General features: G+C 33.6%; 2 protein-coding genes across 2 annotated transcripts; both read right to left on the bottom strand.

Moving 5' to 3' along the window:
- LOC113700182 (uncharacterized) lies at positions 1 to 3,710 on the bottom strand. The gene is made up of 2 exons (XM_027220694.2): positions 3,225 to 3,710; positions 1 to 480 (listed from the first exon to the last, which is right to left on the bottom strand). Exons 1-2 carry the CDS (start codon positions 3,465 to 3,467, stop codon positions 166 to 168), a joined length of 558 nt encoding a protein of 185 aa, XP_027076495.1. The 5' UTR covers positions 3,468 to 3,710; the 3' UTR covers positions 1 to 165.
- Positions 3,711 to 9,876: 6,166 nt separating this feature from the next.
- Positions 9,877 to 11,710, bottom strand: LOC113698342 (uncharacterized). Its single transcript, XM_027218129.2, has 2 exons — positions 11,300 to 11,710; positions 9,877 to 10,490 (listed from the first exon to the last, which is right to left on the bottom strand). Exons 1-2 carry the CDS (start codon positions 11,552 to 11,554, stop codon positions 10,116 to 10,118), a joined length of 630 nt encoding a protein of 209 aa, XP_027073930.1. The 5' UTR covers positions 11,555 to 11,710; the 3' UTR covers positions 9,877 to 10,115.
- Positions 11,711 to 13,326: the final 1,616 nt, after the last annotated feature.

The raw sequence follows: 13,326 nt of genomic DNA, 5'->3' as shown, positions 1-13,326 counted from the left end.
TTGCATCAGAAAAGTAAAATGAAAATGAGGTTCATTGAGCAAAACTATTTTCCACCACAAACTCCGAAAAACATTCATTGTTTTATCCTGTTACCTTGAAGTACTTTTCATCAAGGCTTTCCTAATCATATTCTAACATTCATCACAACAGCAGACTGCTCCATTTCACATCTCATCCTTTCCTGTCACGGTAGCAGGTTGAGATTCTTCTTGTTTCTTCTCCTCTGATTTTTCAGATTTCTCTTCAGGCGTCTCATCTGATCTTACAGCATCTTTGGCCTCTGCAGTTGGTTTTACCTCCTCAGGTTGGACCTCCTTTTCAGCGGCATCAACCACTGAAGCAGCAACTTGCTCTGTTGCAGCTGGTTTTACCTCCTCGGGCTGGACCTCTTTGACTGTTTCAGCTTCTGCTGGCTCCACTTCAGACCCAACTGATTCTTTTACAGCTTCATTCTCAGATGAATCTTTCCTCTCTTGGTTCTGCAAATAAAATTTCAGAGTTACAAGAAAATTTTCAAATTCCATTTATTAATTATTATTCCAAGCGCAATTGTCCTAATACTATTCTTATGTACAAAAATTTAGCCAAAAAATCTTTAATGTTTTTTTATATGTACTATGGAATGTAAGTGGATGAATTGTACTTTTGCTATTGAAGAATTGACCAAGTGGGATCTTGAAATTACTCAAAATTAGAAACAAGACAAATAGGATCTGTCCAACATGGCCAAAGACATAGGGAACATTAAGGGAAATAAAGCAACAAAAGACAGATAATCCTAGGAACATTAATTCTTTTCACAAGTGAATATTCATTGGGCAACAAAGGAGAAGAGACCAATAGTGGGTCCTAGTAGCATTCCTTTCAGTACAGAAAATTCTCCGTGATCTTGTAAAGGGGGAATGAATATCTTACCATCAAAAATTTTTAAAAAAAAAAACTATTACACATATTGAGTAATGAAAAATCCTACTATTATATATTGTGATCTCATGGTATTAATCATGTTTATTGAATTTTAGAAAGACCCGATAGTAAAAATAGGCTAATCAAACTTTGCCCACAAAAAAAGGTAGAAAATTTCTCCGTTTGGATTAGCTGTTTTTGGGGGTGTTTTTGAAAAATTTTATTGTAACAGTGTATTTGAAACATTTTTACCATAAACTTTTTTTGAAGTATTTGATATATTGTATGGATGAGATGTTTTTTTATAGTATTGTATTTAAAAAACTTGTTTTTGAAAAAATGACCAATCCAAACAGATTTTTTTGACACTTTGAAGAACTTGTAGTATATTGCTTGGCAATTACTCCAATTTTCAGAAAAAATTATGGAAGTATGAGATAGTCTAATGATTTCATACGTATGAAGATGTATGCAAGTAACATATTGCTTAAACAGGAACTTATCAATCAAGATTTTACAGATCAAAAGGATTCTTGGAATTAATAGTTATGTGTAGATTAAAAAAATTGATGGGCCATAGCCAAACAACGAAAAAGAAGCAATTTACAGTGATAAAGTTGCAAAATCAAGTTGGATGTTTGAGAAATTGAGAGTCTTTGGGTAAAGGCGCATGAACCAGACAGAATCTCAGACCATTCAACAAAGGCTAAAGAAATAGATGGGCCACCTTGAATGATGGTCATTTTTGTTCTAATCCTTTCCATCCGTTCCCTATTATTATTTTTCAAGGCGTAAAATTTGAACCCTAAACTTGAAATGCAAAAAAATCTTAAAAGACCTTAAGAGCCATTTTCTGTGAATAATAGTCGTTTAGCCATTATTAATCAAATAATTACACTATCCTAATGAAATGATTAGGTTCAAATTCCAAGAAATTGTGGCATAACCACAATAGGAAAAAGGTCATGAAAACCAATTGGTATCCTCTGAGATAAAAGGTAGTCGACCAACGCACTATCAAAGGTAATAATTACCGAAGTATATCAATTATTAGTCTAATGAAACTAAAAGCAAAAAAAAAAAAAGAAAGAAATTGGCTGTGCTAGTCTAATCATGTGCAACAGGGTTATGAACGAATCGAGCCGCTCGTGTCAAGCTCGAGTGGAGCTCGAGCTGGCTCGAGTCGAAATCGAACACGAACTTGAGTTCAAAATATTAAGCTCGTTAGGCTCGCGAGCTAGAGTATATATATATATATATAATATTTTTTATTTTTGTTATTTTAAGTATATATATATTATTTTAAGTATATATTTTTTTTATTTTCTTATTTTAATAGTAAAATTACATATATATCATTAATATTTTATTATTTATTAAGAAAAAAATATTATTTTTTTTATTTTTTTCGAGCTCGAGCTTTAAATTGCCGGCTCGTCGAGCTTGAGTTTGAGTTCAAGCTTGATAAAATTTAGTCGAGACTTGGCTCGATTAGCCCAAATCTCGACTCGACTCGACTTGTTTGCAGCCTTAACATGCAATTGGTTGTATACTAACTAGATTTATGTGTATTTTCTATGGCTTTGGGGGAAAAAAGGACATCTAATTTTCCACCGCCAAAATAGGAAAGGATATGTATTAACGCGGGAAAAAAATCTTCCAAACTTTAATAGAGTAAGTAGATAAAATTTAAAATTCTTGATTGTAAAGGCATTTACTTACTAAATTTAGCAGACAAAGAAGAGGTAATAAAGCCAACGGGTTAAATGTATTTTTACCTCTCAATTTGTACGAAGGGAAAAGAAAGATTAAAGTCTCCATACATTAAATTGCTGAGAAATAGAAATTTAAAATAACCCACATCTTCCATTTCCCCTACAATCAATTGTCGACTTTTCCATGGTTTTTCAAAAATCAAAGAAAAAGAAAGGAAAATTCGATATCTCTTATTCGAACAAGACTTAAAAGACAAAGAGACATGAAAAACATAATTTCGAAACGTGGATTTCTTTCGAAATTCAGTATACATGTATAATTTTTCAAAATAACATTAGAGTCTTTAGAGGTGCTAAATTCATTCATATGTGACATTAAAATTTCCATTGTACAAAATATAATCAGAAGAATTTAAATTAAAAAGATACAAACATGATTTTTTTTTTCACCTTTTGACGTAATTGTCAAGTTCTTTTTTTCTGACTCTACATTAATGGCTACACAATTAAATAAAAAAAATAAAAAAACCATGTTTGCATGGTAAAATTATACACAGGCATTATATAGCTGCATTAACGTTATAATTTTCATGAAAACATACCTCCTTAAACAAGTTACCAAGAGAACGGCTCCTGGTAACTTTCTCATCACCAGCAGCAGCGGCTACATCTTCATCTTTCTTTACCTCTTCTTCCACCACCACCGCGGCCGCCTTCTCCACGGCGTCGTCCTTCTTCTCCTCCTCCTCTACCACCACCTTCTTGGGTGCTGGCTCGGGAGCCTTGACCTTCTCCTCAGGCACATCACCCTTCAACACTTTAGGCTTGCTTGTACATGCTCCCATCCTTCTTAAATTTATTTTTAAATTTTTGGTGTAGAAATGTATGATGGGATTTTTTTTGGAAGGAATACTATGGGAGAAGGGTGAGAGGAGAGGGCTGGCTTTTTTTTCTGGGGTTAGTAGAGAGAGGAGAAATTTTTAGAGAAAGGAAAGGTAGTGGAAGAGGAAGTTGTGTGAATTTGAGAGATTTATAGGGAGGGATCGAAATATGAAAGCCAACACAGACTGCGTAGTTCCGACATTCAATATGCGGTTTGGAGAGATTTTTGTGTCGCTTCACGATTTTGACCTATTTGTAGACAACTAGACAATTGGCCGACATTAGCATTGTTTCCTTAAAACCATAAAGTAATTCATATGATTTTTTTTCTTGGTTTTCTTTTAACCATATGTTTATCTATAGGTATATAAATGTAAAGTTCTCAATAATCAAACTGTTACATGTAATTGCAGAATTCCATGCAGAATTGAATCAAGATTTTGACCAAGGTTGATACAAAAACATTGAGGATAATCAAGTTCAAGAAGGATTGATCGTTCTTCTTAATCAATCTTTAATGCTGGTAGCACTTGCCCTCTTTTACGAGCATAGGATGACCAAACATGATTGACACATAAATACATTTCGTAAGCATTTGCCGATATAGTATATATCTCCAATTAATTAGCCAATGTCCAAGTAGATTAAAGGTTCTAGGTGCAAGTTTATAAACAAGTCTGTGTTATTCTTAATTAGGCATAGGGAAGAAAACTCTTGCACAAATATCATATGTTGCATCTATGTGGGGAGCACACAAGGGATCAATCATATTTAAACAGTCATAGTTGGAAAGTAAATGCTATTCAAATTTTGGCTCTATGACATGCACATGTTTTCATTTTTGCATTTTTCCTTGACATAATTAGTTCCTTTCCATTTTGTCAGCGATCAAATTGATGCAATCATGGATGCAACATAATCTTCACTCCAAAAAAAAAAATTGTGAAATTGAGTAGTCTATTTATTAAAACAAAAGCATAAGTTTTAGCCTTGAACATGTTCAAATTCGAGGCATTTAGACTTCAAATATTTTGAAAATACTTCGAGAGGAACCCTAGAGTAGCTGGCCAATTATAACTTCCTTTTTTTTTTTTAAGGTTAGTTGCTAGCCAATTATAATTGGCCAGCAAGTTATAATTGGCCAGCTAATAAAAAGTATACCATTTCTTGTCAACATATTAAGATTAGTTGTTCAGATTTTTAAGGTATTAAAATTCACTTGTTGTAATATTTTGGTTACAGATTATTTTGATTATTTGTTGTTGATCACATTGACAATGGGTTTGTGACTGAAAAAAGCAATTTGAATGTTACATTAAGTGAATAATATAGAATGATATATTATTTTTGATACCATATGTAATTTAATTCCTAATGATAAATAGTAAATTCTAATTTTTTTAACTATTTGGGCTGGTATTAGATTAATTAAATAATTTAGTAGAAGAGGGACAATGGTAGAATCATATTATCTTCTCTCTTTTAATATCACTTTTTAATTATTGGTTGGACCTAAATGTTACAAGATAATAAACTTCAAGAAAAATTAGTATAATTTTCAAAACTTGCGCGGAGGCCAGTGAAATAGTCAGAAACTTTAGAGGAAGTCTCTTAAATTGTCCCTAAAAGCATTATTTTACAACCAAAATCATATCCAGTCAATTTGTAATTGTACCCAAAAATATCTAGTACAGTAAGCTGTTGCCTGTCGAACTTCCTACTAAGAGTCAATTAGTAGATACCATAAATAAAAAAGGAAAATTAACAAAACAAAAACTGAAAGGGTCCAACATGTTTGTGCATGCACGTGCATAAGAATATCTCAAACCACATTTGGAATGAAACACCTTCAGTAGGAAAATGAGATCAGGAATGATAGCAGATTTTGATGATTGAAATTAAAGCAGAAACAGCAAAGAACAGCACTACGTGTAATGAGTTGGCCATGTTGTGGTTATCGAAACCACGTCTTATTTGATTGGTCCATTGACATAAATTTTGGTCCAAACAAGCCTGCATCATTACAACACATGAAATGTACGTGTTGGAAAATTTGGGAATTAAATATTGTAGCCTCATACTTTGTATTCGTTGTCATTTCGGTCCGTTATGTTTTAAAACTCGCATTTGAGGTATTGTAAAACTTCGTGTGGGATTTTAAAAATTTGATATTGGACCTCTAATTATTGTAGATAAATTTAAGTTAAAGGGTTTTTCTAAAGGATGCCCTTAGGGTACTTATTAACACATAGTATTCACCTAACCTATTATATATATATATATATATATACATACATATACATATTAACAATTATTATCTTCTCTTATATTTATATACCTTTTCTATTTAATCTTGCCTACCCTCTCATGTATTTATTTACTTTTTTAAAATTAATTTTATAGTTTAAAAATATAACATTTGAAATATATCTTAACGAGTGCATTAAGGGTACCAGTTAGACAAATCCTAAGTTAAATGCCAAATTTTATGTATGGGTGAAACCGAATTAATTTAGAAACAAGGGTTCTTGAAGAAGCCAAAGTAGCTCATCTCATCAAACTCCAATAATGCCTCCTACATATGTTAAAAAATCCAAGAGTTTTGAATAAGAAAGTTACAAAGATTTTTTCGCCACGGTTCCATTATCAATTCTTTTCCCATAGTATAATAAATTTATTAGCCAGATTTTTTTTTTTCATGAATATTCCACAAAGATCCGGGCGTATCCAATAATTAACCTTAATACATATATTATGGATTAGTCCTTGTCTAAAGTCGTAGAATGGATCAGGTGAGGACCCAAAGTAAAACTGAAACTAAAACTGGTACCTTATTGTTTTTGCTTTTTTTTTTTTTTGTGTGTGAAAATTTTTTAAATTGGAACAACCGAGAAACGAGGAACAAATGCCCTTGCACACGCTGGTTTAGATCCTGATCTCAACTGAAACTCATCCTTTAGGACTCCAAAACACAAACCAAAACGCTCCTAGAGATTGAAGAAATTTAGCCTAATTTTAGGGCTCAACATCTAATTACACAAAGGTAAATAGATAAAGGGTTTTTCTAATGGGTGTCATAGGGCACTCGTTAATACACTTAGAGTGCGTTTGATAAAACTGAAATCTGAAATTTGAATTCATTTAGTCATTGAATTGTTAAATATTAAATTTAATATATTTTAAAAAATATAACACCTAAAATATATTTTAACGGGTGACCCGTTAGACAAACCGAATAGAACATTGTTGTGATATCACATATGCCATAGTTTATGTAATGCACCTAATTACTGTATAAGTAAAAGAAGTATTGTCCATGACCATCTCCTCCTTTTCGTACTAAGATGGACAAGTTACTTAGCATGTCATGCCTATGAATTGAGTAACACAATTTGTATATTTGAAATATTTGCATCTCTAAGTAATCCAATCATATATTCTGAAAATTTTCTACTTGATACAATTTCTATATGCCTAGTATATCTATGTCGAATAGAACTACGTGTGTGCATCATCTATCACACTTTAAAATGCTGAAAAAAAGAACTCAAAAATTCAGAATTTATAAGACTATCCTATTTCATATGTAACCGGATTTGAAGAATCCTTGAAATGGCTAACAAGTGTGATTGATGCTACGTGTCTTATATGATTTGGGAAAGGCATTTTAGTAAGGATTGATTTTTCTTGAATATTTAGAAAATGCTTTACACGAGAAGTCTAGATTCGTGACATGCATAAAAAAAAATAAAATAAAATAAACAAATAGCACATATTTGATAGAGACGATTAAGGGCACCACATAATTTAAGTTCAAAATTTTCTTTTTTCTTCCTTCCCAAGTAGGAAAATGTTTTTATCTTCTGCAATAAAACAATAGTACATAAATTACAAGGTTCAAGAACTAGGATCCTACGTATATCTTCAAGAAATTAATCACAGAAGATGACTTGGAAGGCTCTTCTTTCCCTGCGTGAAACTAATATCTGAAGGTTAAAAAAAAAAATCTGGTTATGCTGTGCTATATTTTTGTGATCTTTCTTCTTCTTTTCTTTTCTTATTAATTCAACTTGCTAAACAAGATATACTATAAGATAACTAATATTTCATAATGGAGTTCTTGTGGTTGAGGCGAATGGAATAGAATGAGATAAAAAAGAAACTAAGAGGCAATCCATCTTAGTGGCAAGCAAACCATCTAAGTGATGTTGCTTTATAAATATCTTGATTTGTGCTGTAAACATCATATTTTGATTACTCATGAGTAGTACTGAACATTCCTGCAACTTGTTTAACATCTATGGATGGTCCTCATAATTATCTTTCTTTTATTATCTCAATTTGCCTATTTTTCTTTCATGTGATGTATATTGTTTCCTGGTTTCATATGTTTGTCAGTGAAATTACTCAATTTATTTCATTTCTTTTTCTATCTTTCTTTCTTTCTCAATGTTTATTGCATTACTTGAACCATGTTAAATGGGATATTTAAGTAAATAATGACATTATCAATTTGCTATTCTGGCGACTAATCATTTGTTCTTGGTCTTCAATTACAATTGTAATACTCATGTTAAACGACAAGCTTGTCTGCATGAATTATTCCAAACCAATGATGATATTAAAATAACATTTACAAAAGTTAATGAAATATAGCTACTAAAGCAGCAAACGAAAAGAGGTACGTCAATTCCAATTTATGGTTTATAATTGGGCATCCGACGAAGGCGTGATACCTTATCTCTCTAGACTCCACGTCTTCAGAGGTTTGAGAATGGTGCATTGGAAGTAGGCATGGCCATGGTTCCATTTGGAACCGGGAACCGGACCGGAACCGGACCAGAACCGGAACCAGAACCGTGGAACCAGAACCGTAGTAGAACCTTGGATAAAGGTTCCGGTTCTGGTTCTCTAAAAAATAGAACCAGAACCAGAACCGCCGGTTCTAGAACTGTTAAAAAAATTAAAAATAATTAATATAAAAAATAATAAAAGTAGAGACATCATGATGATCATCATGATCCACCACAACCTTTTGACCAAGCTCTCAACGGATCCAAGAGGAAAAAATTGCAAAGAAGGGCTCGGAAGAAAAAGCTTGTATTCGAAGAGAAAAAAGGAGCTTCTTCAATTTTTGCTCTCGGGGGCTCCTGACTTGCACAGAGGTCCTCGAGCTCTCAACGGAAGAAAGAAACAACCATACGGAACCGGAACCGGAACCGGAACCGGAACCATAAAGAATAGAAATCAGAACTATGCGGTTCTGGTTCTACCTCTTTGAAGAACCAGAACCGCCGGTTCTGGAACCAGAACCAGAACCATCTTATATGGTGCGGTTCTGGTTCTACCTCTTTGAAGAACCAGAACCGGCGGTTCTGGAACCGTTGGTTCTGGAACCGTGGCCATGCCTAATTGGAAGGCTTGATCTGTTGTAAGGTCTGTAATCCAACGCTCAGGGAACTAGCCAATAATATTCGAAAATATCCTTTTTTTTTTTTTTGGTAAAAAAAAACCCCTACAGGTTCCTAGGAAACAATGGCAGATCTAGTGGGAGCGGGGAGAGCGGATTTGCGGTAAGAACAGTCAACAAAAAAAAACCGTCCAGACCGATTTGTGTATTTTATACAAGATGTAACTCAATTTACACACAATATAACTTACTTTGCATAACGTGTAATTATAGAATAACATTTTGTGGGCTCACACATGATATAAAAAACGATGTAAAAGATGAAATCTAGATCTTACATTTTTTTTTTTTGCCATTAACCTTCTAGAAGGGTTGCTTGCCCTAAATCCGGGGAGAGTACCCAAGATTTCAAAAATCTTTTTATAACCCTTTAAAATAATAAAAAGTTTTACTTATATCTTAAGAAATATTAGATTTTGTTCCCCCAAATTTTTACAAGTCCTTTAACATCCCTGTAAAAACTTTAAAAATTATCTATGTAAATCTTAGGGCTTGCCCTCAAAAATTTTCCAACATATAAGGGTTCCTTCTTAAATGCACACCTTTACTTTCCAAAGTATTAGGAGAGTCATTCTTGCGTAACAGGCGGATCATGGTCCTACAAGAACCACTTTTGGAAGGATAATATACAATAGAATAAGCCATTAGATCTCACATTTAGAAATCCAAAATGGTTAAAGCAAATATGTGAAGGGCAATGGTTCTTTCACGCCTTCAAAATTTCATGAGCCCCTAGCCCTTAGTAGCTCTTGATTCCTGTTTTTTTTTTTTTTTTTCTTTTGGGTTCTATTGAATAAATGTGTCAAGAAAGTAAACAAGCTAGTTAATTAAATCATAATATGAAGGAATAGAATGCAACATATTTCACATCACTTGCCATCTACATTGGATCTAGTCAAAAACGTAATTTGTGTATACCTTGAAGAATTTAAGAATTGGGGATCATGCTCTAATACTAATGAGTAATGAGTACAAAATTTCATCGTTAAGGTTAAAGGTAACAACGAAAGCGTGATATATATACCGCACTACAATGTTCACGCTTTCATTTGGCATACTAGAAGCAGCATGTGGAAACGTGACATATGACCCTCTAATTTGTATGCACGCCTTATATAAATTGGAAAAGCGTTACGAATTATTAGTGTTTCTGACCCATAAATGATGTGAAAAATGATATTATTGGAACATTGTCAGCCTCTGGTTTTGCTGCCTCTTTTTTCTTCTCTTCCGAAGTTTCAGTTTTCTCTTCTACATTTTTGTCCAGTCTTTGTTGGCTTTCGGCCTCCGTTGCTGGTTTTACCTCTTCTTTTTCAAGCTTTTCAGGACCAGCAGTTTCTTCCACTTCAGATTTCACCTTTTCATCTTCCGTAGAGTTTTCCTCTTCTACAGATTTTACCTTTTCATCTTCTTTAGAGTTTACTTCTCCAGATTCTACCTTGTCATCTTCTTTGGAGTTTACCTCTTCTTCAGATTTTACCTTTTGATCATCTTCGGAATCTTTTACTTCTCCATTCTGCAATACAATATGAACATAAAATTCTTTTAATTTGTAGTTTCTCTGAAATTAGTAGCTTCAAAAAAAAGAAGGAAAATAGCAAAAGATCGTGTCTGTGTTTATGGCTGCATTCATGCATATGCAACAAATTGGGGAACAACGGGGGATGCCATCCCCAAATATTGGCATTTTAAGGATTGCGGATTCTCTAAGGTTGCAGGTGCAACTATAGAAAAGTATTTAGGGGTTGATTTGAATTTTAAATCAATGATCGAGATCAGCCGTCTCAACTCAAATGAGTTGATCTTGACCGTTAAATCCTTTAAAAGTTCTTTATTATTGCACCTACCGTCACAGAGAATCTAGATCTGCATATTAGATCCCCGTCAAAAACCTTAAAAAATTTTCGTGAAAAATTAAATGCATTAACGCGAACATGAGAACGACTAGGCAACCATGGGGGCATTGCCTATAATTATTTTGAAAAATATCGATAAGTAAACATTGCGAATATAGCTTCTTATTAGTTATAACTCCCAAATAAAAGAATTTCTATACATATAGAGTGGGCAAATTCTTAAGAAATCAACCATGTTCGACATGTTTACTCGTTGACAAGCAATTCAATGTGTTTATATATCGTATATGAAAGTGTATGTCAATTCTTAATAATAGAAACGTGATAACATAACTTAACGAGATTAATTTTGATACATCACAAAACTAAATATTTTTTTACACTAACAGATTTAAATGAATGCCATGACACCGAGTGCCATGCATTTGTACGTATATCAAAGTTTTGTTTTAATTGTGATGTTGAGTACCTTATTTTCAACTCCATCAACCACCGCATTGAGAGCCTCCTCCTCCTCCTTTTCTACCTTTTCGGATGCCACCGGTTCTGGAGCCTCAGCCACAACCTCCTTGTCCTCTTCCACCGCCTTTTCGGGTTCCTGTTGAGGTGCCAGCTCCGCGGCGAGAGTCCCCTTCTCCTCCACACTCACCTTCTCAGGTGCTGGCTCAGGTGCCTCAACCCCATCATCCTTCAACACTTTTGGCTTGCTCGTACAGCCTCCCATTTTCTCTCCTTGAATTTATGAATTGAAATTCTTGCCCTTCTTTCTATATATTGCGAACAATATATTGCATAGAAGAGCTGGCTTTGCCAAAGCCAGAGAGAAGATGGAGAGGCTTTCTAGTTTTTTGTTGCTAGGAGATGGAAAGAGGAGAGACACTTCTTGATCAAGAAAAGGCCTGAGGAAAAAGGGTTTTTCGGATAGTACTTATTAGGGAACGCCTCAACTCAAACTTCTTAGTTTGTTCCGACATTCGTTCTGTGGCTTGGAGAGATTCCTGTGTCACTTCACAATTTTAACAAGTACATTGGCAGAAAATTAGATATTGAGTAATTTTTCTTTTAAGAAAAATTATTGTTTTCTTAAGTAATTTACTAGCTAAATCCCTTTTATAATTTTTCGAAATGGAATTATTTTTTGGTCAATATGGTTGCTGTGATACATGCAATAATATAATGCTCTCTCACAAATTTTTTTTTTTAAAAATTTTTGGTGAAAGTAATGTCCTCCCACAAAGATAGGCAGAAGAAGTTACGAATATAATTTCTATACAATTAAATAAAAAAATCACAGATTAAATACTATTCAGGGAGGTGTAAACTTCATTTTTATTCGGCAAGAATAAATAAAATTCCTTTGTATTTTATGGGAATAAATTTTTGATAGAAACTGTCCACTTTTAAAGCCGTTACTTTTTACTATTTTTTGACACGGACTATTTAGGTGACTAATAAAACTCATTTTTACTTGACAAAAATACATCAAATTCCAAAAATTTATTTCTTCAGCCATTCAAAAGTCTAGTCTCTAGCCTAAACTTACCATTCATATTTTCTGGAATTCAATTCAAGTTTCTAACCAAGCCAATGCTTTGGTCGAAGCATTTTCTTTTTTTTTTTTTTTTTTTTTTGTATAATCCACAGGTATCCGCATCCGTTTTACGGTTTGCGACTAATCTTGTTCGAGCCGGATCGGGCCCCATAAGAGTAGCTTCCCCGACATCACCCCGGCCCCATAGGAGGGTAACTCTCCCAACGTCATTTTTTCTATCTCCATGAATTTCGAACCGAGATCTCATGGTTAAAGGATGCAAGCCCCTTCCACTTGCACCAACATTGGTTGGTGAAGCATTTTCTTTTGTGATTGTAGAGAACTAATTCTTAGTGCTGTCTCAAGATTTTGCTCAAATAAGATCACTATTATGATCTACATGCATTTTTTAAGAAATATGCTACTGTAAAATTTGTTCTTGTCCAACAAACCACATCATTTGAAAGTATAGGCTAAAAACCACGTAAAGAAACCATAAGTTCAATGCTACCGAACTAAAAAGCTGGGGACGTGTGGTCAAAAACCTCAATGGATACAGTTGTGAAAATTCTTTTCCTTGCATTTCTCTCCAAACTCCATTTTAAAAGATTGGAATCCCGTCTTTTCTTGTCTCTTTTGTTCCTCTCATAGACTCACAAACTAGGCCTAATTCTGAACCATCCCAAATTTTGTCTTTTAGAGATCCAACTTTTTTTGAGACTAATGAATCGCAAAAATTAATTTTTTTTAATGTTCATATTTGGTTTTAGGATTTTTTTATTAACGTGTGTTTGGAAGGTACTTGTTAGTGTACATATCCTTATATTTGAACACTTTCTCAAATTAGTAACTCCTTTGCCAAAAAACTAACACCTGAAGCTCTCTTGCCAAGTGCTCACTAGGCATTTGTTAGCCAAATTTGAACACTGGCTGAGAGGAACTGTCTCTAAAAACATAGAATAATT

Source organism: Coffea arabica, chromosome 7c (assembly GCF_036785885.1).
Source record: "Coffea arabica cultivar ET-39 chromosome 7c, Coffea Arabica ET-39 HiFi, whole genome shotgun sequence".
Classification (NCBI taxonomy): Eukaryota; Viridiplantae; Streptophyta; class Magnoliopsida; order Gentianales; family Rubiaceae; genus Coffea; species Coffea arabica.
The sequence above is the reverse complement of the archived record's forward strand: the minus strand, read 5'-3'. Positions and strand labels throughout refer to the sequence as shown.